General features: G+C 52.8%; 1 protein-coding gene across 1 annotated transcript in view; it reads left to right on the plus strand.

Moving 5' to 3' along the window:
* Nucleotides 1-904: 904 nt before the first annotated feature.
* The window catches only part of PDE2A (phosphodiesterase 2A), a 93,277-nt gene continuing 66,538 nt past the window's right edge, over nucleotides 905-27,643 (plus strand). The window contains exon 1 of the mRNA XM_039252062.1: nucleotides 905-1,163. Within this exon, the coding sequence (XP_039107993.1) occupies nucleotides 1,093-1,163 (71 nt within the window). The 5' untranslated portion in view covers nucleotides 905-1,092. The remainder of the gene's footprint in view (nucleotides 1,164-27,643) is intronic.

The raw sequence follows: 27,643 nt of genomic DNA on the forward strand, positions 1-27,643 counted from the left end.
TTTCAGCTCAGGTCATAATCTCACAGTTCGTGGGTTCGAGCCCAACATCGGGCTCTGTGCTAACAGTGTGGAGCCTGCTTGGGATTCTCTCTCTCTTTCTCTCTCTCTCTCTCTCTCTCTCTCTCTCTCAATAAACAAATAAACTTAAAAATTAAAAAAGAAGTTTTTAAACTGCATGCTTCAGCATCAACTCCCACAGTGTCCCAGCTAAGCAGAGCCACTAAGGTAGACTCTGTGACAAGGCTCTGAATCCAAAGCCCGGAGAGCCTCCTGTGTACCCACTCCATGCTGGGGATGCACCGCAGTACATGATACTTGCTCAGTAAGGGAGCCCAGCCCTTCCTTGAGGAGGATGAGAAGCGTCCCTCGACCCCGAGAGCCTCTGTAATGGGCTAGCATTGTCCATCTGTCCATCTGCCCCTCATCCCTATTCTAGTCTGTGCACAGTGCAAATCATTCATCCTCATACCTCTCTGGGTTCCTCTAACTCTCTCTCGCTCTCTCACTCTCTGTCTCTCTCCCCTTCCCCCATTTCTATTTCTGCTTTTTTTTTTTTTTCCTTTTCTTTTCTGTCTTTGTTCCTCTGTGTGTGTTTTCCCTATGTCTCTCTCTGATCTCTTTATATTTCCATCTTGATCTCTCTGGAGCTCTGATCCCTTTCTTCTCTCCTTCATGTATTTCTCTCCTTCCTGTTTCTCTCTGTCTCTGTTTCTGTCTCTGTTCCTCTGTTTGTGAGTCTTTCTTTTCCTCTCTCCCAGCCAGAGTCTCTCTACCCCTCCCTCCCTCTCTCCCTCTCTGTCTGGGCCTCTCTGTTTCTCCTCCCTCCTCCCTCCCCCTTCTGCATTAGCAGACCTGCTCCAACCTCCTCCCAGAGCCAGCCTAGCGGCAGAGGCAGTGGCAGCGGGAGAGGTGGGAGCAACTGGGGCAGCGGCAGCACTGGCTTGGGGTATTGAGTCCAGGCTGAGTTGGGGACAGGCTACTGCTCTTGGTCCCTGTGCCCACTGGGCCAGGCACCCTGCCTGGAGCCCCGGGCAGGGTGGACAGGGCGAGGTGCCACCTTAGTCTGGCTGGGGAGGCAGACGATGAGGAGCGATGGGGCAGGCATGCGGCCACTCCATCCTCTGCAGGAGCCAGCAGTACCCGGCAGCGAGACCGGCTGAGCCGTGAGTACTATCGAGGGGCTGGGGTTCGGATGAGCCACTGCAAGACATACTGGGGACAAGGGTCTTGGGAGTGCCTCTGAGGAGCTGGGGTTGGCGTGGAGCTGAGCCACGTGGGAGAATCGATCCTGCTTCTGGGAGCCCGGTTGCTGGACTATAGCCTGGGGGGTGGGGGCGGGCTATGCACAGGGTTGGGAGTATCTGGCATCGACCTAGGGGGTGATGGGGATGGTGTCTCATAGAGGGGGCTGGGGGAGGGGTTGGTAATGAACCTAAATTATCCTTTCAGGGGCTGGGGGTGGCGTGGGGTCTACAGGGAGTTCCAAGGAGCTCTGGGGAGCTGAGATAAACTGATTCAGACCCCAGAGAAGGATAAGATGTCTGTGACCCTGTGTGTGTGTGTGTGTGTGTGAGAGAGAGAGAGAGAGAGAGAGAGAGAGAGAGAGAAAGAGAGAGAGAGAAAACAAACATGAATATGAATAAGTGGACAACTGCCTTTCATGAGACTGGGATTCACAGCCACTAGTTTAGGCAACTTTACCCCAAAACATCTGTCCCAGAGAGAGCCATGGGGCTGGTTGAATGAGGCCCCTGTGTATCAGCCTTATGTGCATCCACGTGCATGGGTACATGTGCAGATGAGTGGAGTAGGGGGTTCTGTGGAGATGCCCCTCCACCATCTGAGGGCTGCTGAGGTGGGTGGCAAGGGATGTGGGTCTCCAGGTCAGTGGAGGAGCAGTTCTATGCCTGCACATGAAGGTGTGTGTATGTGTGTGCAGGTGTGAGGTGCAAGGGGGACTTGGGGAGTGTGCAAGGGCCTGAAGAGTCCTTGGTGGCTGGATGTGCAGCAGGCTGTCACGATGTGTGAACAACCCTGTGTGACTGTGAGAGGTCATCTGCACACGGGTGAGTGCAGGTTGTCATATGTGTAGGTGTAGGTGGGTGTGTGTTTGAGTTTATATGTTGGCATACATGTTAATATGTGTGTTGTGTCTGCAAAATAAAATGAGTCAATATTGAGCACGGTGTTTGATTCCATATGCATTCCTGTTTGTGTGCTTGTTTGTTAGTGTGTGAATATTAGTGCTGCGCTGTGTGTGTGTAGCATAACTGTTTGGGTGTGGGTGGTGTGCATGAGTGTACATCGGTGCTTGTGTGGCTGGTATACATGTGTGTGTCTTTATGTGTATGTTCATCCAGCTATGCGTGGGTGGCTGTTTCCTTCCCCTGGTGGTTAAGGACACAGCTGGGATATTGTGGCCCACTGAGGCAGGGCGGGGATGGCTGAATGTGCGACCACCTCTGTGAGCCCAGGACAATTCATTCTACACCCTGTGGGGAGATGCAGAAATGAAATAGGCAATAATGGCTCTGCCCTCTGGGGCCTCCTAAGCTTCCTAGACATAAAATGGCTTGAGAATAATTAAGCATAAAGATCAGGATCAAGCTAACAGGTGGGGGTGGAGTGGGAGCAGCATAAGCAAAGGCCCTGCGTAGGGATCTGGCATATCCCTGGAGCAGTGAGGAGGCTGAAGGGGTAGGCAGCAGCCAAGTCCTACAGGACTTTGAACTCCAGACCTCTTGGGCTTTATCCGGAGGGCCCTAGGGAATCTGAGAAGGTTCTGTGTGATGGAGGGACAGAATCCTGTGGGTTTTAGAAAGCTGCCTCAGTGGCACTGTTAGGTTGAACTGGAAAAGAGAGATGGGGTAAGGAGGCTAGGGTGGAGGCCAGGCCACCGTGGACATTAGGGAGGTCTGGGGACAAGTGGGCCAAGGGGCAGATGACCCGGGCCTTTCTGAAGGGAGAGGTTGGAGGGCTTGGGTAACAATGGGATGGGGGACGTCAAGGTGGCTTGGCTTGGACTCAGTGAGAGATGCAGTGGCAGGACCTCAGAGAGTCATGATGTTGGAGGGAAAAGCTCTTGGAAAGCTGAGGCCAACAAGGTAGCAGGAGAAATTCCCCCAGAGTGTGCAGAGGGTTGGGCATCATGAAGCCACCTGTTCCCAGATGGGGAAAATGAGGCCCTGTCTTTGTCAACCAGCTCTGGCTACAGGGCCGAGGCTGAAGCTCTTCATCAGATACAAACCTCGGCCTCTTTCCTCAGACCCTGCAGGGGACCTGTTGGTTGCCTGAGCTGGGTCGGCTCAGTGAGGGTTAATTGACTTTATACTCTCCACAACCCCCAGTTGCCCCTGCCCACCAAGCAGCTCCTGCCACTCTTTCTGCTTCCCACTCCAGCCTCCTGTCCCCAGGGACTGCTGATGGCTTGGCTGGGATCTAGCCAAATAGGGGAGGCAGAGCTCCCAGCAGTACCCGCCTTCGGTCTTAATGGCCTGGGAGTCTCACCCTGAGCCGGGCTGCTGTTGGATCAGGCCTGCGCTCCCCAGGCTCCTACTGCTTGGGCCTGTACAATCTACCCACCTGGCCTACTCCTATTCCTGCATTTCTGCGTCCATCCATTCATTGATTCAGTCAACGACTCTCCAATGCCTGCTTGGTGCCCATGGGGCTAGTCACTGGGGACACAGAATGGGCCCAGACCCAGACCCTGCTCTCAGGGACCCCTGGTTTGATAAGGGAGGCAGAAGTGGAAACCTATAGCCTTGCAGTGTGAACAGTGCTGTGAGGAGGGAAGCCCCGGGAAGAAACTGTGGGGCCCACACCAAGCTGGGGCTTCAGAGGAGGAGGCGCTTGAGCTGCACCTTGAAGGATGGATGGGAATTGCCCACGGGAAGAGCAGAGGGAACAGCATGGAAAGATGGGTAGATGTGAGAGAGTTCTGTGTGATCAAGGGACAGAAAGGGGTTGGGCTGGCAGGATAAAGAAGGGAGTAGAGAAGAGGAAGGAAGGGCCAGATTCTGTAGTCTCAAATTCCAAAGAGGCTTGGGCTTCTCCTCATGGAATTGGTTGCTGAGGAAAAGCTTCTGAATAGGAAGCCTCCCCTAGGAAGCCCTCCTTGGTCCACCCTCCCTCTGACCCCATAGCCCACCCTGAAGTCTCCCTGATAGTACAGCATCAAGAATATGGCCCAGTGGTGGGGCACCTAGGTGGCTTAGTAGGTTAAGCGTCTGACTTTCGCTTAGGTCATGATCTCGCGGTTCGTGGGTTCGAGCCCCACGTCGGGCTCTGTGCTGACTGACAGCTCAGAGCCTGGAGCCTATTTCAGAGTCTGTATCTCCCTCTCTCTCTGACCCTCCCTGCTCACGCTGCCTCTCTCTCTCTCCTAGAAATAAAAATATTAAAAAAAAAAAAAAAAGAATATGGCCCAGTGGTGTCTGGCTGGCACAGTCAGTAGAGCACATGACTCAATCTCAGGGTCATGAGTTTGAGCCTCATGTTGGCCATGGGAGCCTACTTTAAAAAAGAAAAAAATGTGGCCCAGACTTGGTCTTTCCCTGTGATGCCCCTGTGTGGGGTCCTTACCCAGCCAGGTAAGTAGCAACTCTAAGATAGGAGTCACCTCCTCATGGTTCCCAGCACAGGGCTAGGTACCTAGACTCAGTGCAGCCTCCCAGTGGGAGAGGACATGAAGAACATCTGGGCCACCTTCTAGCTGTTGCTTTTCACCTTTCTACAACTTGCCCACAAATCTATCCAGGCCTGCTTACATACCCCCAGGGACAGGATGCTCATCCCTTCCCTCTCGGGCAGCCCTTCCCTTGGAGTGGTTACATCTGCCCTGGGCTCCTTTACAAGGCCTGGCTACTTGGCCTTGTGTCCTTTCTCCATCCTGGGTCACTGTCTTTCCCCCTAAGCAGGGCCAGGCTGGGACATAATGGTTCAGGAGTGGTAAGAACACATCGTGGGCAGAGAATGGAGAGAGATAAGCAGCCCTTATTCCAACTACAGATGGTAAAACTGAGATGATCCAGTGCCTGACCCCTCTCCAAAAGGAACAATAAGGAAGCAGGCGTGGCTAAGAAAGGGAATGAGGGTAGACAACAGGAAGAACTTCCTACCAGCACAGAGGGGTGTGGAATCTCCTGACTTTGTGAGAGTGGGCTATAGGCATGAGGGGGAAGTCTTCCAGGACAGGAGGGAGAGCTGGAGACTGAGGCACTCTCCACTTCTGCCCCTCCTGCAGGTGAGGGAAGTCATCTAGGGAGAGGGGGACTGCAGGGCTGAGAGAAACAGGGGAGGGAGAGGGGGATCAGGATTCATTCATTCATTCATCTGGCATTTACTAGGTTGCTACCCACCCAAATGTACCAGCTTTGCGGGGAGATAGACAGAACAATGACCACATGGAGGGAGGCCCATGATCTCCCCTACCTCTGCCAGTGGCAGGGGAAGATATTGAAGAGGAGGGGCTAGGGGCGCCTGGGTGGCTTAGTCGGTTAAGCGTCCGACTTTCGCTTGGGTCATGATCTCGCGGTTCGTGGGTTCGAGCCCCGCGTCGGGCTCTGTGCTGACTGCCAGCTCAGAGCCTGGAGCTTGTTTCGGTCTGTGACTCCCTCTCTCTCTGACTGTCCCCTGCTCATGCTGTCTCTCTCTCTCTCTCTCTCCTAGAAATAAATAAAACATTAAAAAAAATTAAAAAAAAAAAAAAAAAAGAAGAGGAGGGGCTATTGGAGCTGGCCTTAGAAGGAAGAGTCACTTCTTAAGGCAGAATTGACAGTCCCACAGAAAGAGTAAATACCATGTGCAAAAGGCCTCGAGGGGAAAGCAAGCATGGTTTCGTTTATGTGAGGACTATAGGAGTTCAGAGTGGCCTAAGCATGAAGTGCAAGGGTAGGGGAAGACGGGCAGAGGAGGAGAAAGAAAGAAGTGAGGGAATTGAGGTTAGACTATAGGAAGCACTTTCTGTAGCCAAGGTGCCCCCAGCACCTTTGACATGTAGGCATCATTGTGAATTTGCAACTTCTTGGTCCCTCCCAGTGCCCCCATCAGGGCCTGCTGAGTAGCTCCTCCTTGCTTGAGAATGGGGTGTTCAGTGAACAGAGACTCTGAAAATCGGGGAGAGGCAGCAGTTGAATGTGAGCCCCTTCCAGAAAGTGGCATGCAAATGAATGCAAAGTAATATGCAAATAAGCCAGCTTAGGCTTGGCAGCTTTGTCTGAGAGGATGAGACATCACCCCCTTCCATGCTGGCCTCCCACCCCCTCTGCCCCAGCCCCCCAACCAGAACAGCCTCATCTGCTGCTTCGACTGCCCTAGCTTGTCTGAGCCACAAGATTATGGCCTCTCGGTCGGGGATCATGGGCTCCCTGTCAGCAGCCCCATCTTCTCGGGAAGTCGATATATTTAGTAACGGATGTTTTCAACACATTTATCTCCCATTGTTCAGCTGCCCGCTCCCTGGGAAAGGCCAGGTCCCCAGTGACATGACCCACTTCTTGAATTCCCTGAAGTCACCCTTCTCACTGCCCTTTCTGAAAAACAGGGGGCAAGTGGGGCTTGGTGCAGCAGAAGGGATTTAAGTCAGACATCTGGGAGGACTTCCCAACAGTGTAGTTGCTGAAATATGTGGACCCTGAGGCTTCTGGGTTCTCACTCTTTAGATGGCTTACCTGGGTTCAAAGCCAGAGGAGGCTTTGAGAATAGACAGAGAAGGCGGTAGACAGGTGGAAGTTCAAATAGCAGCACCAGTACTCTGTAGCTGTGTGGTCCTGGGCAAGCTACTTACCTTCTCTGAACCCCACATGAATAGTGGAGTGGGAATAATAATGCTGTCTTGGCAGGATCACCATGAAGAATCTGGAAGTGGAGAGCTTCATGGCAGGCATGCAGCAGGTGCTCATGAAGGTTAGCTGTTGCCATTATAAACCACCCACACTCACCTACACTTTTAGAAAGATTCAGTGGGGGCCTGGAGGGGGAGAGACCAGAGCTAAGAGCCCAGAAGCTGTCATCATGTGGGAGACACAAGGAGGTCTGAAATGGAGCTGCGGTGGTGGGAATGGTGAGCAGTGTGGATGCTCTGTGGGAGGGGCCAAGGCCCCTCAGAGACATGTGACCACCTCCCTCAGCTACCCTGACCGGTCTGGGACTAATCCCCCAGGGAATACAATGGCGGCAAAGCCCCCCGTGAGGAAGAGGTTAAGCCAGTGGCCACACCCATGGCACTCTGTGAGTCGTTCTGGGAATTGTAGTCTGACATGAATTTGCAGTAAATACAGTTAGTATGGTCTCCTTGCATCCAAATCCACACCCTGCTGCTGAGGCAGGCAGGAGACAGGCCCTGGAGGGTGCTGGGGGGTGCAGGGCCCAGGAGTCGAGCAGCCTCGATCCCACCTTAGGGGACCCCTCCGCCTGCTGCATGTTGGGGACTGCAGGTGGGGGTAGGGATAAAAGGATTAAGCCATAATTAGGACTCTTCACACATCTACACAGAAGTTTACAGCTTCCAGAACACTGTTTTCACATCTATGATCTCATTTAATCCTCACCACAAACCCAAGAGACTGCTGTTTTCTGGATGAAAAAACAGAGGACCTAGAGGGAAAATCACTTGTCCAGAGGTATTCAGCCAGTGACTGATGGGGCCGGGCTTGGAGCACATGTCTCTCTGCCCCCAAAGTTCCTGCTCTTTCCATGGATTATTGTTACAGATGGCAAAGGCCAGGCACTGAAGGACAGGCAAGATATAGACAATTAGGCATCTCATCAGAGGACCAGAGGAAACAAGACCTGCCTCGAGGAACAGAAGGCAAAGGCTGAGCCCCTTGGGATATGAGGCTAAGAGGTGGACTAGGCAGACCCCAGATAATTAATTCCAGGCTGAGAATTTGGACTCTTTACCATGGCCCACCAGGATCTTCCCAGGACTTTTGAGCAGGGACAGGCCTGATTAGAGCTTGACTTTGGAAAGATTGATCTTGCAGTCTGGGCTGAATGGTTAGGACAGCCTGAGGCTTCCAAAGTCCATCCATGGTGCTCTTAGCACTTTGCTCACACTTCTTCCCAACTTCTTCCTCCTCTTCCTCTCCTTTCTCCTTCTTCTACCCTTCTCCCCTCCACCCTAGCCTGGGGAGTGAGGACTATGAACCTTAGAGCTGTGCTGTAATGCCACCTGTCTCCAGTGGGGGGTGCTACCACACGCAGTCAGTTGCAGCCTTGGTCTTGTGTTTGAAAGGCCAGAGGGAGGGAAAGGCTGGAAAAAGAACAGAGGTGAAGGGTGGAGCAAGGGTAGCCCATTGTTCTTCACCTCTACCGGCCCAGGGTGAGAAGGCCCTACTGAAATGGCACAGGGAGGAAGGAGGGTTGCGGACAGACTGGACTCCACACAGCAGGAACAGACACTTTGAAGGTATTAAGCAAGGGGACAAGATATTTTCTTTTCACAGTTCTGGGACAGGCTTAGTTGGAAATGGATCTAGAATGACAAAGCAGTTGGAGTCTGGGTTTCTATTGGATTGTGATTTGCTTGATCCTGAGATGAGGGTAAGATTGGTTGGTTTTTCTGTGTTTCTGTGTGTATGTGTGCACTTGTGCCTGAATGTGAGCTTCCAGTTGTGCATGTGTGTTTATGGATCTGAGAGTGTAAGAGTGTGTGGGTCAGTGTTTGTATAAAAGTGTGGACATATTCATATGTATGAATATGTGAATGTCTATTTTTATGCCTGGTTATTGGTAAATGGTTATGTGTACATGAGTGTGTGCACCTATGTATATAGTGTTATGTACACGTTCTAATAAAACTCTATGTGAGTGTGTATCTCTGTGTATGTGGCTGTCCATGTTTGAGTGTAAAGGCACGGATGAGTGAATGTGTGTGAAGGCACTGACCTGGCAAAGCCACGCCCAAGGTCTGGATACTCAAAACTCTCTCCTGAGTCCTCTGCCTGAAGGTAGAGACAAGACGTGTGTGGACTTGGGCTGGAGGGGCTGTCATGTGGGGGCTGGGCTTCTGTCAGGAGAGGCTGGAACCCCCTACTAGCAGTCAGGGCCCTAGAGGAACATGGTGTCTTGTATTAAAGCTGAGGCTGAGCAAGCCAGGACCCAGGACCCATCTCCATCACATGGAGATGCTGGATATGGCCATACCTGCACCCCACTAAGCTTTCCAGGGACTCCCAGCCCAGTCCTCCTGTATAGATGCAGCTCCTGAAGTCCAGAGAGGGGTAGTGCTTGACTCGGCATCACACAGCAGGATCCAGGGTGAGATGGCAAGTCTTGGAGCACAAAGAGGGGTGTGTCTGGCCTAGACAGCCTCTCTCTCTCCAGCATCTGGAGCAGATGGGGAGCTCAGAGTAGAGATCCAGTTCTTTGGCATGAGGCCACCTCCTGCACCTGGGCATTTCCACTCCTTCTAGGCCTCAGATGCTTCCTTTGAAGTCTCTAGCAGAGTGTCTGCCTGCTGTGAGGCTCCTTCTGGGAACTTGTGAAGTCTGTCGTTCCATGGAGCATGGTGGTTCCATGGAGAGGAGTACAGCAGTGGAGTGGGATCCGGGGAGGGGCCTCATCTTTGCATCAGATGCTTTTTTAGGTTTCTGCTATTGTAACATCCAAGGCGTTCCCCATAATCCCTCCTTGGGCTTTTAGTACTGGAGCAGAGCTGGGGTTGTGCAGGAGTCCTAGGAGCCCAGCTTGGCTCAGTGAGAGGGCGCGGGCAGTCCCACAGGGAAGGGGCACCCCTAAGGGGGAGGGATGAGCTTCCTGTCCATAGTGCAGGGAGGTGTGAAGGAGGGGAGCCGCCGGGCAGCCTGGTTGGGGAGACTGCAGGAGAGACTCCTGTCCTGGCAGAGAAGTTGGCTGCGAACTCTGAAGTCCCTTCAAACTGTAGCCGTCATGGAGGCACCAGAGAAGGCATCCAGTTAGTATGGGGAAGCTTGAGCCCCCACAGTGCTTGACCTGGGCAGAAAGTGGAAGCAGGGAGATCCACTCTCCTGGGAAACTGGAGAGACATTGTGTTCCAGGAGGTTTGGGATGGGAGGCAGGGGGCTGGGTTTGAAGACACCGGTGGGGTTGGGTGTGCCATGGGTTGGAAACGGTGGCTTTGCTGGCATCGCTGGCAGAAAGGGAGCAGACGGGCAGCTAGCTTCCTTTGGGCCGAGTAGTGCAGGGCTCTAAGGCTGGAGACCCAATGAGAGGCTCAGAGCTGGGCTCTGGGTGGCACAGGGGCAGAGGCTTTCTGGTGCTGTGGGCTGGGCAGAGACTGGGGAGAAGAAAGGAGAAGCGGATAGCTGGGCACTGCATCCTTCCAATGCCAGAGAATTCAGTCATCTTAAAACTCCAAGTAGGGAGCAGTCTGTGGACTAGATGGAGACAACTAACGATTATCGAGTGCCCTTTATATTTTTCAAATTACCTTGTTTAATCACCTCAACAATCCTTTAAGGAGCTCGCACTGTTTTGTAGAGGGGAAACAGATGACACACTTATGCAGTTTAATTGAAGGCAGTTTGATGAAGCAAGCATCTTGGAGACAGAGCAGGATGAAGGGAAGCCACAGGGCCCAACGAAGTCCTTTGGACTAGCGTCCATGAGGCCCATGGGGCAAAGAGAGTGCTGCAGATCTGGGAGCCAGGGCCATGGATAAAGGGCTGCTCTGCAGACCTGTCAAAGGAGACGATTGGAGGTCTGGAGGGACAAGGGACAAATGGGTGATGGGAACCTGAAACCCAGAGAGGGTGCCAACTTGCCCAAGGTCACACAGCTAGTCAGTCTCAGAGCTGGAGCCAAAGCCAGGCCCTGCTTCCGCACATACACTTTGTTGTGTTCTCTGAAGCTGGGTGGGACCCAGCTGCCACTAGTGCTTTCTGAGTGCATCCCCAGGCACCTAGCTGTCTGTTCTTGGGTTGGAGCTACTTCTGCCATGACTGCCCTGCTCCCTACCTGATCTGTGCTAGGGCTGCTGAAGAATGTCATTCTCAGGATTCAGTGTGCTGAGCCATCTGCTCATTGACCCCACCCCTCCTCAGCGGTGCCCTCGTATGCCCTGCCCTGTGCTTGTCACCCTGCCCATGGAGATGGACCAGACAGTCCTTGCCCTCCCCTTTGTTAGAGGCAGGCAATAACCCTTATGGGGTGAGTGCAGGGGAGGAGGAAAGCCCACACTGGGGCTGCTGCTCAGAGACTTCCTGAGGAGGTGGCACTGGGTCTCAGCCCTGAAAAATGAATGTGAGTTTTCCAGGTGAGGGAGGAGAGGAGGGTGATTCTAGGCAAACAGCCTGCACAAGCCAAGGTGTGAAGAACAACAGCAGGAAGTCGAGGTGGCAGGGCCAGTGCTGCTGGGCTGGAGGAAGGGCCCGTGGTGGGGGCCCAGCTCATGCAGGGACACCAGGGACGGCGTAAGCAGGGTCATGGCTGGCTTTGGATTTAGGAAGTCCCAAGTGAAGGGTGAATTAGTGAGGAGGCTGGTGTGGAGACCCAGGTGAGAGGCAAGATGGCTGCATCGAAGGTGTCTGAGGACAAGTAAACAGTGTAGACAGGTCAGAAGAGGAGTGAGAGTCCCCAACCCTCTGCTCACCCAACTAGAGCTATGGCCCTAGTTCTGCAGTATCCACCCACTAATGCAAGGATGGGTGACAACTCTAGACTCTCTTCCAGGATCACCCCTCCCTGCCTCATCCTGCCTGTGGCTTCCACACCCCAGAGCATCTGTCCATGGCAGCTATAAGCCACGCTGCAGACCGTAGCCCCCAAGAGCAAAGCTGTGGCACTGCCGCCTTGTCTCTTGATAATGCTTATGACTTGCCCACTGCCAAGTCTAATAAAATCCTCCCTTTTAAGACCTTCATTGTGGGGCGCCTGGGTGGCTCAGTCGTTAAGCATCTGACTTCGTCTCAGGTCATGATCTCATGGTTCTTGAGTTTCAGTCCCACATCGGGTGAGCTCAAGTCCCATTCTGGATAAAAAAACACGAGCCCGCTTTGGGTGAGCCCCACTTCTCTCTCTCTCCCTCCACCTCCCCGCCCTTCCCCCTTGTGGTATTCTCTCTCTCTGCCCCTCGCTCATTTGTGCCTTCTCTCTCTCAAAAAAAAAAAAAAGAAAGAAAGAAAAAAAAAAGACCTTTATCCTGGAGTTTGATCTCAATTCCTCTTGCTGTCCAGAGCCCGGGCCTTAGACCCCCTAGGAAATGAGTGGATGAGATGGCTCCCTCCTGGTGCTGGGGAGCAGTTATGGGCTTTGGCCCAGCCAACTCATCCATGTGCCAGTGTGCCAGTGGGGACCCACTTTCAGCCTCCACTGGGCCTCAGGTCATTGACTCATTATCAGCATTAATTGGCATCTCCGGTGCAGCCTTCCACTCCACTAAGTGCTTGACAATCATGAGGTGCTATTGTGTACAACTAGACTTCAACTCTAGCACCCTCCTGCCCCAGGCTTCTGGTTCTAGCTGCCTGAGCCAAGTGACCAAGTGTCCCAGCCACAAACATACAGCTTCAGGCATGGAGAAACAAACAAGGAGAAAAACACTCAGCAGACACAGAAGCCCACATACAAAGAAGCAGACCACAGTACAAAGCATGGAGAGACCCACAATGAGCACACATATAACACAGACATCAATATATACTGAGGAACAGAGACTGGAGAAATCTTTTTTTTTTTTTTAATGTTTACTTATTTATTTTGAGAGAGAGACAGAGTGTGTGCGAGCGCACGTAGGGTCAGAGAAAGAGGAGAGAGAAGGGGCTGGTGGCTTGGTTGGCAGAGCATCAGCTCAGGTCATGATCTGGTAGTTTGTGGGTTCAAGGCCTGCATTGGGCTCTGTGCTGACAGCTCAGAGCCTGGAACCTGCTTCAGATCCTGTGTCTCCCTCTCTCTCTGCCCCTCCCCAACACATGCTCTGTTTCTCTCTGTCTCAAAAATAAATAAACATAAAAAATGTTTTTAAAAAGCCCTGACATTTCAACCCAGGTATACACACAGATGTGGATTCAGCACACAGAAACGCACACACTTGGCATAAATACAGACTGCCCATCAGGAAGCCAGACGCAGCTAACTTTGGTTCCCCTCACTGTGCAGCCAGCCTCTCTGACCTCTGGGCATATGCTCTTCCTTTGTCTGGAACACTCTTCCTGGATGCTCCCTCCCTTCACAGGGTTAATTCCTATCATTCTTTAGGTCTTGGCGTCTCTTCCATACTCCCCAACCTTGGAGCTCTGCCCCGCTACACAGCATCCCTGTTTTCCAACCAGTCTTTGACAAGTTTGGGGATGAAACTTTTGCCTGTGCCTGGTGAGGTGGTGACTGTGGTTGTGACAGGCGATTGGGGCTGAGAAACCAAAGACAAATGCTGGGGGGCGAGGACTAAGTTAGGAATAACAACAAAGAGCCCTGGCTGCTCAGAGCCTGAGCAGGCATTTTAGCCAGATGTCCTCTGCCTCATTTTTTTTTAGACTTCTGCCTGATTTCTTTTGTGTTTCTTCTAGGTTTGCTGCCCAACCCAGTTCCCTCCTTCCTAAAGCCAGCCCTGGGTCTTGCCACCTCTTTGCACTCACACATGCTCACTCATTCACCCTCTTCGCTTGGATGTACCCTGTTTATGCTTCTAAGCCTAGGGAGAACCTCAGATTCAAGGCCTGGGTTCAGAGGCACATCCTCCATTTCGTGGTCTCCTAAGCCATGTCACTTAGTTTGATAAAGGGAAGTGTAGAGGGGAGTGGTTATGAGCACAAGCCTTGGGGACACTCTCCTGGTTCAAGTATCAGCTCTTCCACTTATTGGCAGCAGGACATGTGTGAGTTCTGCCACCTTTGTTCCCTCATCTGTAAAAGGGGGATGCTAATAGAGCCCACCTCATTAGGGCTGCTGCAAGGATTAAATGAGACAAGTGTGTGATGTACTTGGCATGTAGTTTGGCTCCCCTTTGGGCTGTGTGAGAGCTGAGGGAGAGCTAATGAGATCAAGGATGTGCAAGTGCACCCAGGAGGTGCTCAGTGAGTCCTTGCTAATTGGAACTGAGTGAAACAAACATCCCTGTGAACACCTACTATGTGCCCTCCCTGGCTGGTTCTTTGCACCTCCCCTCCTCAGTTTCTGCATGGCTGCTGAGCCTGCACTGCTGGTATCTATGGGGGGGAGAAGGTGGGGGTGTGACTTCTTTTTTTTAATTTAATTTTTTACGTCCATCTTACTGAAGTATAATTTACATACAATAAAATCGCCAATTTAAAGTTTATGATTCGATGAGTTTTAGTAAACATATATAGTCATAGAACTACCATTTCAATCAAGAATAGAATAGTATTCCCCCAAACTTCCCTGTGCCCTTTGCAGCCAATCTCTTTGGGGAGGGGTGACTTTTTACAGGGCCATGAGAGGTCCTGGGTTTTCCTTGAGCTGTCAACCTGGGCACATTGACTGGGGATGCTTCTAATATGCTGGGAGATGCCAAGGAACTGATTGCCCTTTCTGGGTCTTGGTTCCTGTGGACTGGCAGAGGTAATGAGGCCAAGGAGGGGAAGGGATGCTCAGGCCATGATCTCCTGAGGGCAGACTCTGGGTCTGAGGGCTGGGTCAGTTGGGAGTGGTGGCCTCAGAAATGCACAGAGTATGTGACAAAGTAGAGAGTTGGTGTTCCCACACACCTGCCTCTTGATCAGGTGAGCCCTGGGGCTCTGATGGGAATGGCTATGTGTTGGTCCAGACTGCAGCAGGGGCCTGCCAGAGAGGACTCCACATCTCTTCCTATCTGGGGGCTATAAACCCCTCCGTGGATTAGCAATTCCTTGAAAAGAAGGGGGCACTTTTGTTCCTCAGTTCTAGAACCAAATATTAAAGCAATTATGTAACTAGCAATAAATTACTTAAAGTAGTGACTCACTCAGCTTAATTAGAGCGAGAGCAGGGAGGGATTAAGGTATTTTTAGAGCACACACCTCATTCTCTCCTAGGGGGGAGGCCTCTGTGCAAGGTGGGGGTGGCGAAAAGGCTGGGAGCTCATGGAAGCACCCCAGGTGTCTGCAAGGAGATGAAAGCCGATCCTCCACCCCACTGAGATCTCAACAAAGAGAGGCCAAGTCAGAGCTGCGCAGGAGGGATTCAGATCAGACTCAAGGAACACTTTCCAGAGGTGCTTATTGGAGAACTGGGGACAGGTAAATTAGATTACAAACTCTTTGAGGTCAGGGACTGGGTCTGTGATCCGCCTTCCTGCCTTTACTGATTACTGGCTCTGTGTTTCTTTTGTCACCCCAAGCTTCAGTTTCCTTCACTGTCAAATGGGCATAATAACATCGCCTTCATTCATATTCTAAGGATCAAGTGGGTTAATGTGTGTAATGCAAACTCCAGTGCTGACTTAACAGGACAAAAATCTCCAAAAAGACAGGGACTAGGTCTGTTTTGTTCACGATTTTACGTGAAGAAGAAGCTCTCTTCACAGGGCCATACATAGTAGGTGTTCAATTAATGTCTGTTGAGTGAGTGCCTATTAGTTTCATTCCCATTCTCCTACTCCAAATGGGTCCTTGTTTCAAGGTTTGTGGATGAAGGAGTGGAGGGCAGGGGTGCCTCTCAGGTGGAGACTGGCCTCTCTCCCCCAAGCTGAGGAACAGATGACTTAGAACAGAGAAAGACCAGACTTCCAGAGACTGGCTGGGGAGAGTTCGGGACCAGGGACAGCTCCAGCCTATCCTAATAGACTTGGTCTTCCTGTTGCAGGAAGCTGTGCCGGGATGGGAGGGTCCACCCAGTCTACGTTCCACAGCTCTAGGTGGCTGGAGGAGCCAGCAGTCCAGTCTGACTGGAGAGACCAGGACCCTCACTCACCATCATTGCGAGTTCAGGGGAAGGAGGCTGAATGTGGGATGGGGCATCCTGAAAACTTCCCGGAGGAGGGAATGGGATTGGCTGGGAAGATGTAGGCAGAGAGAATATCCAGGTGTGTGTAAAACGGAATAATAATTTTGATCCTATGGGGTTTCTCAGAGGATTAAATGAGTTACTTTTAAGGAATGCCTGGCACTTGCCTGCTTGGAGAGGGGACAACGTATGGGCTCATTTCTTCCTGCTTCCCTCCATCCCTTCTCAGCCCCTGTGATTTGAGGAGGGACATTCCTCTGCCTGTTTGGGGACAGCAGGACCTGGATAACTGCTCAGAGATGCTGGGGTACGGGGCTTCCTATTCTGGCCTTCACTGACCCCCCGCTCTGAGGTTGGACTGAGCTGAGCACATAGTAGGTGCACAGGACAGACTGAGGGAAGATCTGTGATTCTCCTTCCTATCAGGGCATTGGGAGGCTGAGGGAAGGACATGGCAGGATTGGGGTGATGGAGTTTAACCCTGGTTCCCGCCCCCCCCCCAGGCCCATAGCCCCAAGACTCCTGCCCCTAGTGGCCGCTCTGATCAGTTTTGACCAGCTCTCCTCACACCTCGCTGGCCTCCCAGGGCTCTGGCGATGAATTAGTGATGACAGCTTTGCACCATCACTATGACGACCGGGCATGTTCTTAGCCTCCAGTCAGGGTGCAGTGGCAGAGGCCAGAGACCCCTTTGGCTCCAGGCCTTTGTACTGTTGTGTGTGACAGGGCTGGGGTCCAAAGGGAGGGCAGTGGGGAGGGGAGCAGCGGATGGAGGAGGGACCAGGGCATCAGGGCTCCATCTGGAGAATTCCTTCAGAGTGTTAGATCCAAAGGAACCTTAGGGACAGTTGTTTCTCTTCCTCCCTGCTTTCTCTTTCTTCTCATTCCTCCCTCCCTTCCTCCCCCTTTCTTTCCTTCCCTTTTCTCTAAGCCTCATCCCTGTTCAAAGCCTTGAGCTGCCCACCTCTTCCCCCTCTCCTGGGAATCAGGCCCAGCCCAGCCCTCACTCTGAGGAGCCCAGAGTGAGATGGAGACAAAGACCCATCCTGGTCTTGGCTTCAAGGAATGTGTGTGGGAGCCCCCACCCCAGACGCTGTGCAAATAGCTTTGCAGAGGGAGTGATACTTCTGGCCCTGTTGAGTGAGGATCTTTTCCAGTGCAGAGGCAGAGGATCAGAGGTGAACAGGTAAACCATGAGCCCAGAGGTGAAATATAAAGAGGGATAGGAGACTGACAGAAATGCAGAGCTGCCTACACGCAGGAGGTGTAGCAGGGCACAGAGGAGTACTGGAGCCTGGGGAAGGACAGGGAGGGAATGGCTGCAATGAGCAGCTTGCAAGCTGTCCCGTAAGGAAAAAGGAGACCCTGAAGAATTTTTGTTCTTGTTGCTTGTGTGATTTTAGGGTTGGGAAAACTGAGGCCCAGAGAGAGAAAGTGAGTTGGTCAAGCTCACTGAGGTCCTTAAAGGCAGACTGAGGCTGTGGGCTCTGTCAGGATCCTACTCTATAGACCCCAGCTAGGACCTCTTGCACCAGACTTGCTAGCCAGGAGTTTTCCAGGTAAACCACCACCTCCAAAAGGGGAGGAAGGCCCATGGGTGACTCACCCTTAGTTTGAATGAAATTTGCAAAGGCAAGAGCTGTGCTTATGACCCTCCCTGCCTCTTGTGTGGTGGGGTTAGTGGGGGAGGGCATTCAAGGAAGGACCTAGGAAGCCAGGGGCTTGGCTGGGGTCAGCAAGCAATCAGGGTCAGAAACTTGGGTGTTTGGGCTCCCAGCCCAGGCACTGTGCCATATCCCCTTACTTGTATCCTCAGGCATCTTTGGCTGAATTGTGTACCAGTAGGAGGTAAGGGCATCTCTAAGGCCCTCACATTCTCCCCAAGGCTCTTCTTGGTCCTGGAACCTGATATTGGGCCTGATGTGGTTGGAACTTACCAGGGCAGAGAGAGCCATTTTAGTCCTATTGTCCCAGGGCAACACTCAGGATTACTGAACAGGTCCGTGCTAGGCTGGGCCTGGCTGCCTGGCCCTAAGCCTGTCTACACACCCCCCACCTTGCAGCTGTCCCCTTGCCTCTCTTTCACCCCCCTATGCAGCATTGCTGGGCCTGCCAGCTTTGATGGATGGCCCCACAGCTCAGCCTCCCTCCCATTCCTTTCCGGATGCTGGGCTGTTAGCCTTCTAATCACCAGTCCTGCCTGGTAGACGCCAAGCCATCCATCTCCCCCCGCCACAGCTTCACCCAGCACAGGTGGGGTTTTGTGGGGGGGGAGAAATACGGCAGTTCCCCCATCTCGGAGGTTGGGCTGAGAGTGTGGCTGAGTCAAGGGTTAGGGAGCAGCCCACACCCCCTTGCTGGAATATCAGATATCCCTCCTTCCAAGGGTACCTGCACATGCATTCATGCATACATGCTCACAGTAATGGTAAAAAAAAACAACAACAACAAAAAAAACTTTCATGTATCAAAAAAATACTATATACTCTCACTTATCCTATTAGTTGGGTACTATTGGTAACCACACTATACAGATAAGGAAACTGAGGCTCAGAGAGGTGAAGGGACTTGGACAGGGTCACATATCCAGGAAATGGAGGAGGGGATTTGAACCCAAATTGAATAGCTTACATTGTGTATTTGCAACTCCTCTGCTATACTGACTTACTTATTATTCATGCACACATGTACACACAAATACATGTACACGTGCACACGTGTACACGTATGACCACAAACCTCAATGTTAGCCCTTGCACTACCCATCTACCTGGACCAGGTTCCTGAGGAGTAGAGGGAGTGCTGGGCTGAGGGAGAGTTGAGGAGTCCCTGCTCATTGCCCCAGGCTTTCCCCAGACTCACCCTGGCAGCGACATTGAGCAGCTGGAGGGCTGCATGGAGGAGGCAGCCCCCAGACATCAGGAACAGAAGGCTGGGAGGCAATCAATCGATAATGCCTGCAGCACTGCCTTCCAGGAACTGGGGCTCGAGGGACTGTGGTGCCGTGGGTCGATTGTCTGGGCTGCAGCCCAGGCCCAGCATGCCTGCATGTGTATATGGAGTGTGGCTGGCAGCCTGCCGCCTCTGTGTGCCCCAGCTCCATGTCTCTCCCTTCTCCCCTTCTTTGCCCTTCGCCCTGTTGTCCCACACCTCACCCTTACTCCCCTGTCTGCCACTCATCATGGGCACTGCCGCTGAGAATCAAAGTACCAGTTCCCAGGCACCTATGTTTCACCTTCTGCTATGGGGCCACCCTCACCCCAAGAGAATGTTTCCAGGGTGGGTGCTGCGAGGTGTGAGGAGGGCAAGCAGAAAAGCCAGAGGCCAGGAGCTGCAGGAGTTGGGGACAAGCCCTCAGAGCCCTAGGAGACAATTTAATGAGATAATGAATGTAAACTGCTTCACACCACCAGAGGCACATAGTAGGAGCTTTAGACTTTGTCTTGTTCCTCCTTCAGGAGTGTGGAGAGAGCAAGGCTGGTGCCGGTGGGGGTGGATGGGGCGCTTCTGAAGGCACATGAGCTCCCACAGTGGCTGTCAGGTGCAGCTGACAGTGTTAACAATCCCAGGAACAATTAGCAGTGAGAGAGAGGGGGAGAGAGAGAGATTAGTACCTGACACCTGATGTGGGGGACTGTTACCCATACGTGGGGGGAGGGTGTCTGGTGCCAGGAGGAGTGGTAGCCAGAGCCGGGCTTGAGACCTTCTCCACCCTCCTTCTGGGAAGGGCTGCTGAGCAGGCCTTGGTCACCATCCTCCCCCTCCCTTCCTGGAGTAACTGCCTCCTCCCTGGGAGAGAGGCTTCCACAAGACCCTCCAACTTGACCTGACTCCAAGAAACCTGGGGTCAGGCCCCAGTTCAGGTGCCTGCTGGCTGGTGGTGATTCGTTAGGGTGAGTCACTCTCCTTTTGGGGGCCTCTGTCTTCTCCTCTATAACAGGTTACGGTGAAGATCAAATGAGATGTCGCCTGTTAAATGCCTGCCACTTCCCTCTCCCCAAGGAGCCAGGCCACTTCGGGTTCCCCGGAGTCTGCCTCGCCTAGTCACAGCCCTGAGAGGGACAGGCGTGGGCCGTCTCTCCACCAGATGCTGTCTGTTCCATGCTTGGGTCCCCAGTGCTGGGACACAGGGTTGTTGAGGAAGAAGGAAATAAAAGGGGTCCCATCTTAGGTTCTGTCATCTTCTTCACTCTGGTGGGGGGACACGTGTGCCTCTCCGTACTGACCGTACATCCATGGGTAACCAAGGAGCGGTCAGGTGAGGGTAGGAAGGAGCTCTGGACGGGGATTCCCAAGGCCTGCCTTCCTAGAGTTTCACATAGTGCCTCACTGCCTGATCTTGGGCAAGACCTGTCCCTGGAGCATCACAGGGACCTGGGACCTCTGACCAGCCTCCTTCTTGAGGGCCCAGACGACTCTGTGTTCTGCGGGAAAGGCTGGGTGATGGGGTGGTGGTACAAGGCTGGTGACGCCCATGCCATGGATGGGCAGACCCAGGAGGAGGGGCCAGCTCAGGACTCTTGTGACTTTGGTGCCCTTGTCCTCATACTGCCCTGCCTGCCCCTCCATTCCTAGTCCTCTTTTCCTTTATTATCTGACTCTATATTGCCTCCCGCCTCAGGCTTATCTCCTCCTGTCACGCATCCATCCATCTCTGTCATTCCCCGCGGCTTCTTCCTGCTCTCCGGCACACTGGCTCCCTTCCCCAGGAGTCAGGCCTGTCTGGGAGTCGGTCTTTTCTTGCCAACTGTCTGAGTAAGTGGTCTCTGTGACTCTGACCAGCTCTTGTCTTCTTCCACCTTCCCACATCTTCGTCTCTCAGAGAAAGCATCTCTGCCTTTCACTGTCTCTGGACTCCCCTTTGTCTGTCTGTCTCTGCAAGTTTCTCTCTGCCCTTATCTCTGAGCCTCTGTTCTTTAGAGTCCTCCTGGTCCCACCCCTTCACCTCCTTCCCTGCATGCCCAGCCAGGGCAATGGTTCCAGCCCCCTGCCTCCCTGCCTGGAGATCGGAGTAGCCTAGGCCCCCTCTTTTGCTGGCTGCCTTGGAAGCCCCTGACAATGCCCTCCGCCCCGCCCTGCTGGGCCCCGTTGCTAAGCCTTGGGCAAGCAGCACCTGGCTTCCATAGCGACCGGTGCTTAGATACCAAACGCCACATCTCCTGGTCCCACTACGGAGTCATTGCAGGAGTCTTTGCAGATCGAGAGACTTTCGATCAATCCGGGCAGGAAATGTGGCTGGCTCTAGGCTGCCTCCAGCTTGGGGAGGCCAGAGGAGAAGGAGCCCACAGCCTCTGCCTTCTGGAGCTTAAGGCAGGCAGTGGGGCCCTGGGCCAAGGAGGGACCCTGGAAGGAGGTCCCCTGGGCTTTTCTCAGGAGTCAGCCTGCTGCTGGGAGGCACTGGGTTTGCCAAGGACCCTGTCTGGATTACTGTTCTACTATTTCTAGCTATGTGACTTTAGACAAATGACCTCATGGCCCAGGACCTCGGTTTTATCAACTGTAAAGTAGGGCTAATAATACCATGAGGATTAAATGAGAATCAACCGGGTAGTCCTTGATGACAGTCCCCTCCCTTCCTCTTTAAAGTTGTCTGAGATTTAATTAGCAGATAGGAGGGTGACACACCGTGGTGTTGGCAAAAAGGTGGAGGCTGGGGTGCACTTCATAGGTGCAGGGATTCGCCGGGGCCCTCTCTCTTACCTGATATTCAAAGAGACTCAAGCCCGTGCACCATCAGGCTCTGAGGGGCGTGGAAGTCCTGGCTTATCAGGCAGTTAGCATAATAGAATCCTGGACTCCTACATTCTCAGATCTCCAGGCTCCTGCATTCATAGAATATAAGAAGCATAGACTCTTGGAATAAAGGGACATTATAATAAAGACTTGATTTTCTTAGAACACAAAGCTCTGGGAGTTCTTGGAACCTCAAAGCCACAGATAGGGGCCTCCCTCTATGATGGTTTCTGATTGGCAGGGAGTTTTCAGAGCATGGGGCCTTGAGTCCCTGTTACTTTGACCTTTTTATGCCTCACTATCCCTCAGGGGCTCATCTCTGAGCAGCCCTGGTGTGTGTGTACATGTATGTGTATGTGTGTGTACATGTGTATTGGGGGCTGGGGTCAGTGATCGACTGCACCCTGAGGCACCTCTGGAGCAGGGCCAGCCCAGGAATAGCCAGCAGAGGGAAGCTGGGCGGCTCGTGGGCTGCAGCTGTTCAGGCGGGGCTGGGTGGGCGTCTGGGCAGCCATGGCTGGCTGAGGACCAGGCTGCCCTCCTTCATCCACCTAGCCTGCAAGCCAGGGTTCAGGAGGAAGCATCTCTCTGTGGCACTCCTAGGGCTTGAGTCAGAGCACCCCTCATGGTCCTGCAGACTGGAAGGCAGAAGGCTCCAGTGAGAGGAGGAGATGGGGTGTGGGTAGGGGCATGGGGGATGAGAGGAGGGACTCAGTGTGGGGGATGGGGCTTAATGAAGGGATGAAGCTTCAGGTAAGGAGAATGGAAGTTCAGTGAGCGGGATGGGGCTCAGTGAGGGGGATGGGGCTCAGTGGAGGTTCCTAAAGAGTTTCTTGGCACTGTACTGTCTTTGCACCTCCCCAGGCTCCTGAGGATGGTTGTTGGCGGTAGGGGAGCCTGAGCACCGTAAAACCACTCCCCTTTCCCCAGGGTAGGCTGAGAGCCAAGAGCTCCTTTTCCCACCTCTACCCAAAGCTGGGAAGGTTGGTAGAGCTGCCGAGAAAGCTGGGATCTGCCTCTTCTTTTGCTCATCTTCCTTTCTGGTTTCCATGGGAATCGTGGCTCAGGATGATCAGGGTTTAATAGGATGGTGCTGTGGGAGGAGTCAGCATCAGGCAGAGCCATCCATCCCACACGAGAAGGGGCTGGCTGCTAAGAAAGTGAGCTCCTTGTCCCTGGGAGTGTGCAAGCAGAGCCTGGATCACCAGTCAGGGTGACTTTAGAAAGGGGCTCAGATGAGGGAAGGCGACTGGGAGGCCTCTTCCCTGGGACACATAGGTTTTGTGTGATTGGCCCAGACGGCCCCACATTCCAGGCAACCCTGTGCCTCATTGAGGGGGTCATGATGCCTTGGGCTCTGCCCCCCAGATCCATCCCCTACACCTGCTCTCTGTGCCTGGCCCTGAGCTGGACATACACACACGAAGCTGAATCAGACCCAGTCTCTTCCTGGAGGGGCAGTGGGTCTGATTGGGGAGGCACACAAGAAAACAAATCCAGTTGGGTAAATCTTACATAATGGGGCAGACCAGGCTGAAAGGAAGGTTCTACCATTGGTTTGTATGGTCAATAGATGTCTTTTTGAGCAGTTCCTCTGGGTTGAGCCTTGTTCTAGGTCCTAGGGTCACAGCAATGAACAAAACAGAGAGTCCTGTCCTGTGGAGTTGACAGGATAGCGGAGAGGCCAAGCACCTGGCAAAGCGAGGAGCCATGGGAAATGCTGGTTGGTGGATGGATCTGCAGTGTAGGCGTGGCCTGAAAGGAAGTTTGTTTGGTGGTTTGGTTAAGGACCTTGCAGGGCTCCAGCTTTATCCTGCAGGCTGTTGGGAACCCTGCGAATGTATGTGAGGCTGAAGAAAAGATGATCCCAGAAGGTATGGAGCTCGGGAAGAGGGAGGCACAGTGGTCCCCAAAGGAAGCCGTGGGGCAGACTTGCCCACCTGTGCCTCTGTGTGTAAGAGTTGTGTGAGTGCATTTACAGGTATGGGAGCCTGTGTTTGTGTGTAGGAACAGCAGGAGTGTGTGTATCTGTGGGAGGATGATGACTGTGTATGATGATGGTGCCCTGGGGCAGCCTGGTGTGGGGGATGGATAAGGAGCAGACACCAAGGCCTAACATGTGCCAAGGCCCAAGTCCCGTGGACCTCAGCCTGGCTGTGAGCCAACACATCCTGTGAGCCTCAGAATCCTATGGGTTCCCTTACCCCTCTAGGGTCGTGGGCCTGGCCACCTGCTGCCGACAAGATAAATGTGCAGACAAATAACATGGAAATGGACAAGACCTGAAGATGACCCACCCCTACTCCCACATCCCCTGGGCTTGAGTTACTCAACCTGTGCTCTTCACCCCTCAGCTGCTGCTGGGGCTCTGGGAGCAGGCCCTGCCCACCCAAAGCCAAAATCCATATTTCTGCAATACCTGCCTAGGGCCAGATTCTTTCTCTGTGAGGGCTGCCCCCACATCCGGGGCCACAGCCAAAGGACACAGAGAGCTGATCCAGGCTAGTGACCACGGCAGCACCTCTGTTAGGTGTGAATTTGAATATATCCATACTCATGCACTTGCACACACATTCACACAGGAATGCACATATTTGCCACACTTGGACCGGTGCACACACCTACAACTATTCACACATACCTGCGTGTGTGCATACACACTCACACCTGCATACATGCACCTGTGTACATACACGTATGCACATTCCATAGATACACACACACACACACACACACACACAGAAATAAACTTACAGACCTGTAATTATACCCTCTCCTGCCTTTATCCATACCATGCTCACAGTCCTGGGTGCAAGGCCTTATACACCTGTGCACGTGCGCACACCCACACACACACACACACACACACACATCTACCGAAGGGTGGCCTATACCCATGTTCTCTCCAGAGCTGAAGCATTGAGGACAGGCTGTAGACGGACACAGAACCCGTAGAGATGTCAGATTCCTCCAGGACACTTCTTGGATTGTCCCTTTGCAGGGCCCCTAGGATGGTAGAGCCCTGTGGTCTCCGCATCCCAAGCCATACTCTGACTGAGTCATACACACACTCTCTCCTGAGGAGCCTCCCATATTGGGCTCTGGTCCTTGTTCACAGTCCTTGGGTCTGGCATGCCCAGGAAAGCTGATGGTACCCAGCTAGGCCTACCTGGATCCTGTCCCCCTCCACCTGATCTGCCTGAGCCTTCAACGAGAACCAGGCTGGCCTCTACCGTTGCCGAGGAGTCTGAGGCCAGAGAGGGCCAGAAGCTTGCCTAAGGTCACCCAGTATATCAGGGCAGGGCTCAGATTTGGACCTGGGCTTCCAGGAGTATGACCATGGTTGGCAGCAAGAGGATAGATGCGTGTCAGCCACCAGACAGGCTTATGGAAGTAGGACACGTGGGCAGTGAGAGCAGATTTGGGGTCTATCGGGGGTCTGCCAGTGCCACTCTGTCATCTGGAGAGATGGTGAATAGGAAGTCTGCTCTCCCAGTCTGGATGAGGAAGTGCTTTGTGAGCACCGTTGCCCACAGGGGTGTCATTATTATCAGGAACAACAGAGGACCGGTTTCTGGACAGGGCCTGAGGTCTGGTGGGCCTGGTACCCAGGTTGACAGGCTGTCAGCTGAGTCACCTTTTCCTAAAATACCCAGTAGCTGGGCCACTGGGTAGTTACAGCAGGCGGTAAGGTGGGAAGACAAAAAGAAGTGTCTAGAAGGCTGGGCCAGGCATTCCTGGGGCTGGGCTTTCTTGTGGCAGAGATAGGCAGAGGGCTCAGGGACTGGGAGCATGGGTCCCTCAGTCACTGCATTGTTGGGGACAAAAGGAGAGGTGGGAAAATCTGGTTTTTTCACAGGCCTTTCCTCAAGATGTAGAGCATGAATTTAGGGCACAGATTGGAGCCAGATGGTCCGAGTTTGAATTTTGGCTCCATTACTTACTAGCTGTGTGACTTTGGACAAATTACTTGGTCTCTCTGTGCCTCAGTTTTCCATATCTATAAAATGTGGCTAATAATAGATCCAACTTTATACTGTTGTTGAGAAGATTAAATGTGAGGCACATAGTAAGTGCTTGTTAAATGTTAAAGCACCCCGGATACAGAGCCCCCCGGACACAGAGCTGCCCATAGCCCCTCAGCTCCAGATGTACACACTTAGCCTTTTAGCGGCCAGCTGTGACCCTTGATTCCGTGATGTCATCCAGGAACAAGATACATCTAATCCAGGGTTCCCAGCTTAGCAGCAAATTAGAATCACCTGGGAACATTTAAAAATATCTGGGATGGGGGAGTCCCAGGCATGATGAGCAAGGGGGAGAATCAACACAGAATCACAGAATGAAGACCTGGAACACAGGGACATATAGGGGAGTGGAGGAGTCCTAGCCTTGGAGGAAGGGTCACTGGCAAGGAGGATTTGAGCATGGCCTGTCACTTTGGCATCTCGAGGAGCATTGACTGCCTCTTCTGGGAGGGGGCTGGATGGAGAATTTCAAGGGTCACATGGGGGGGATGTTTTTGAAAGAATCTCTGTATCCTGCCAAACATCAAAAGAAAGAAGTTTGTATATTGAATCTAGCGTATTAACATTTCACAGATGGGAAAAATGAGGTCCAGAGATGTTCAGTGGCCTGCTCAGAATCACACAGCAAGTCTATGGCAGAATTAGGATGCAAACCCTCAGAGGAATGGTTGAATCTGAAGGGTCGATGCAGGATGAATCTCTCTGAGTTGAGGGAGAGACAGAGCATGTACCTGGGGCCCCAGCCACTGAACTGCAGTATAATAGATAACCAAGTAAGATGTAAGAAATAACTTACCATGAAGTGAATGCTGTGAAGGTCCTGCCTAGAGCCGAGAGCCCAAGAAGCAGTGGCTATGCCAGGTCAGGGTTGGCTCCTGACTGCCGGGTCTGAGATGGCTTCAGAACAAAGATCTCGCCAATGGCCTTAACAGATACCTCCTGGGTCCACATGTCCCATCCAGGCTATAAAAGCCCAGGACAGACAGGTACTCAGGATTTACCAAGAGATTTGTGCACTGGGCTCAGACTCCGTCCTTAGAATAGCCCTTACATCAGTCACCCCCTTTACAGAGCAGGAAACTGAGGCCAAAAAAGGAAGGGAGGCCCTTTTCTGGGTCAGAACCTTTACACCATCTTAGCCCATGTAGTTTTCTACAGTGTTAAAAAGTAGGCCACATTGCCCCTAATTTGAAGATAAAGTAAAATACATCAACTCGGCCTGGATCACTTAGTGACAGAAAAGCTTCCCAGTCCTCCCTGTGTCCCCAGGCATGACTTCCAGGAAAACATAAGAAGGAGACCCAGAGGACTAAGGTAGTATCAAGGGAAGGTCTCCCAAAGGAGGTGGGCCTCTGGCCCTTGAATGATAAACAGGTGGACGGGATCTGGAGGACATTGGGGAGGGGTGGTGTGGGTAAAGATCTGGAGGTGAGAATGAGTCTGAGTAGAGGAGAAAGTATAAATTTACGAAATGGTGGTGAGAGGGTCAACGCTGGATAAATACATCAGGGCTAAATTATAGAGGGTCTGCCATGCCAGGCTGAGGATTTGGGATCAAAGCCCAAATGTTTGCAGCAGGGAGTCTTTAAAGGTGTCTGAGTAGAGGAAGAAGTACATCCAGAGCCGGGCCTCCAAAACAGGGGTGGGAGAAATCCTGGCTTGGAGGGCCTCCTCCTGAGCTGATGGCACAGCCAGGGCTCTGCCCAGCCTGTGTGCCAGGTGCCTGGACAGTGTCCAGGACTGGGCTCAGTGACTCAAAGTTGAGGAAATCACTCCCCAGGGATAAAGGGTCCGGATGAATCAGCCCAGTGAGGTAGAGAGGCTGGGGGCTCAATGAGTCAAGTCCTCCAAGTGGGGAAGGGGGTTGTTGCAGAGAGAGGGGGGCCAGCAGTGCAGTGGGAAGGATTCAGGTCAGACCACAGCGAGGGCTGTCAGGAGACTCTGGCTGACTTCCCACCATTATGGGGGTTGATTGTCCTGGCAAGTCTTGTAAAAGAGATGGGAAAACTGAGGCCCAGAAAATG

This window comes from Hyaena hyaena, unplaced genomic scaffold (genome assembly GCF_003009895.1).
Source record: "Hyaena hyaena isolate Hyena2069 unplaced genomic scaffold, ASM300989v1 scaffold_406, whole genome shotgun sequence".
NCBI classification, from domain to species: Eukaryota; Metazoa; Chordata; class Mammalia; order Carnivora; family Hyaenidae; genus Hyaena; species Hyaena hyaena.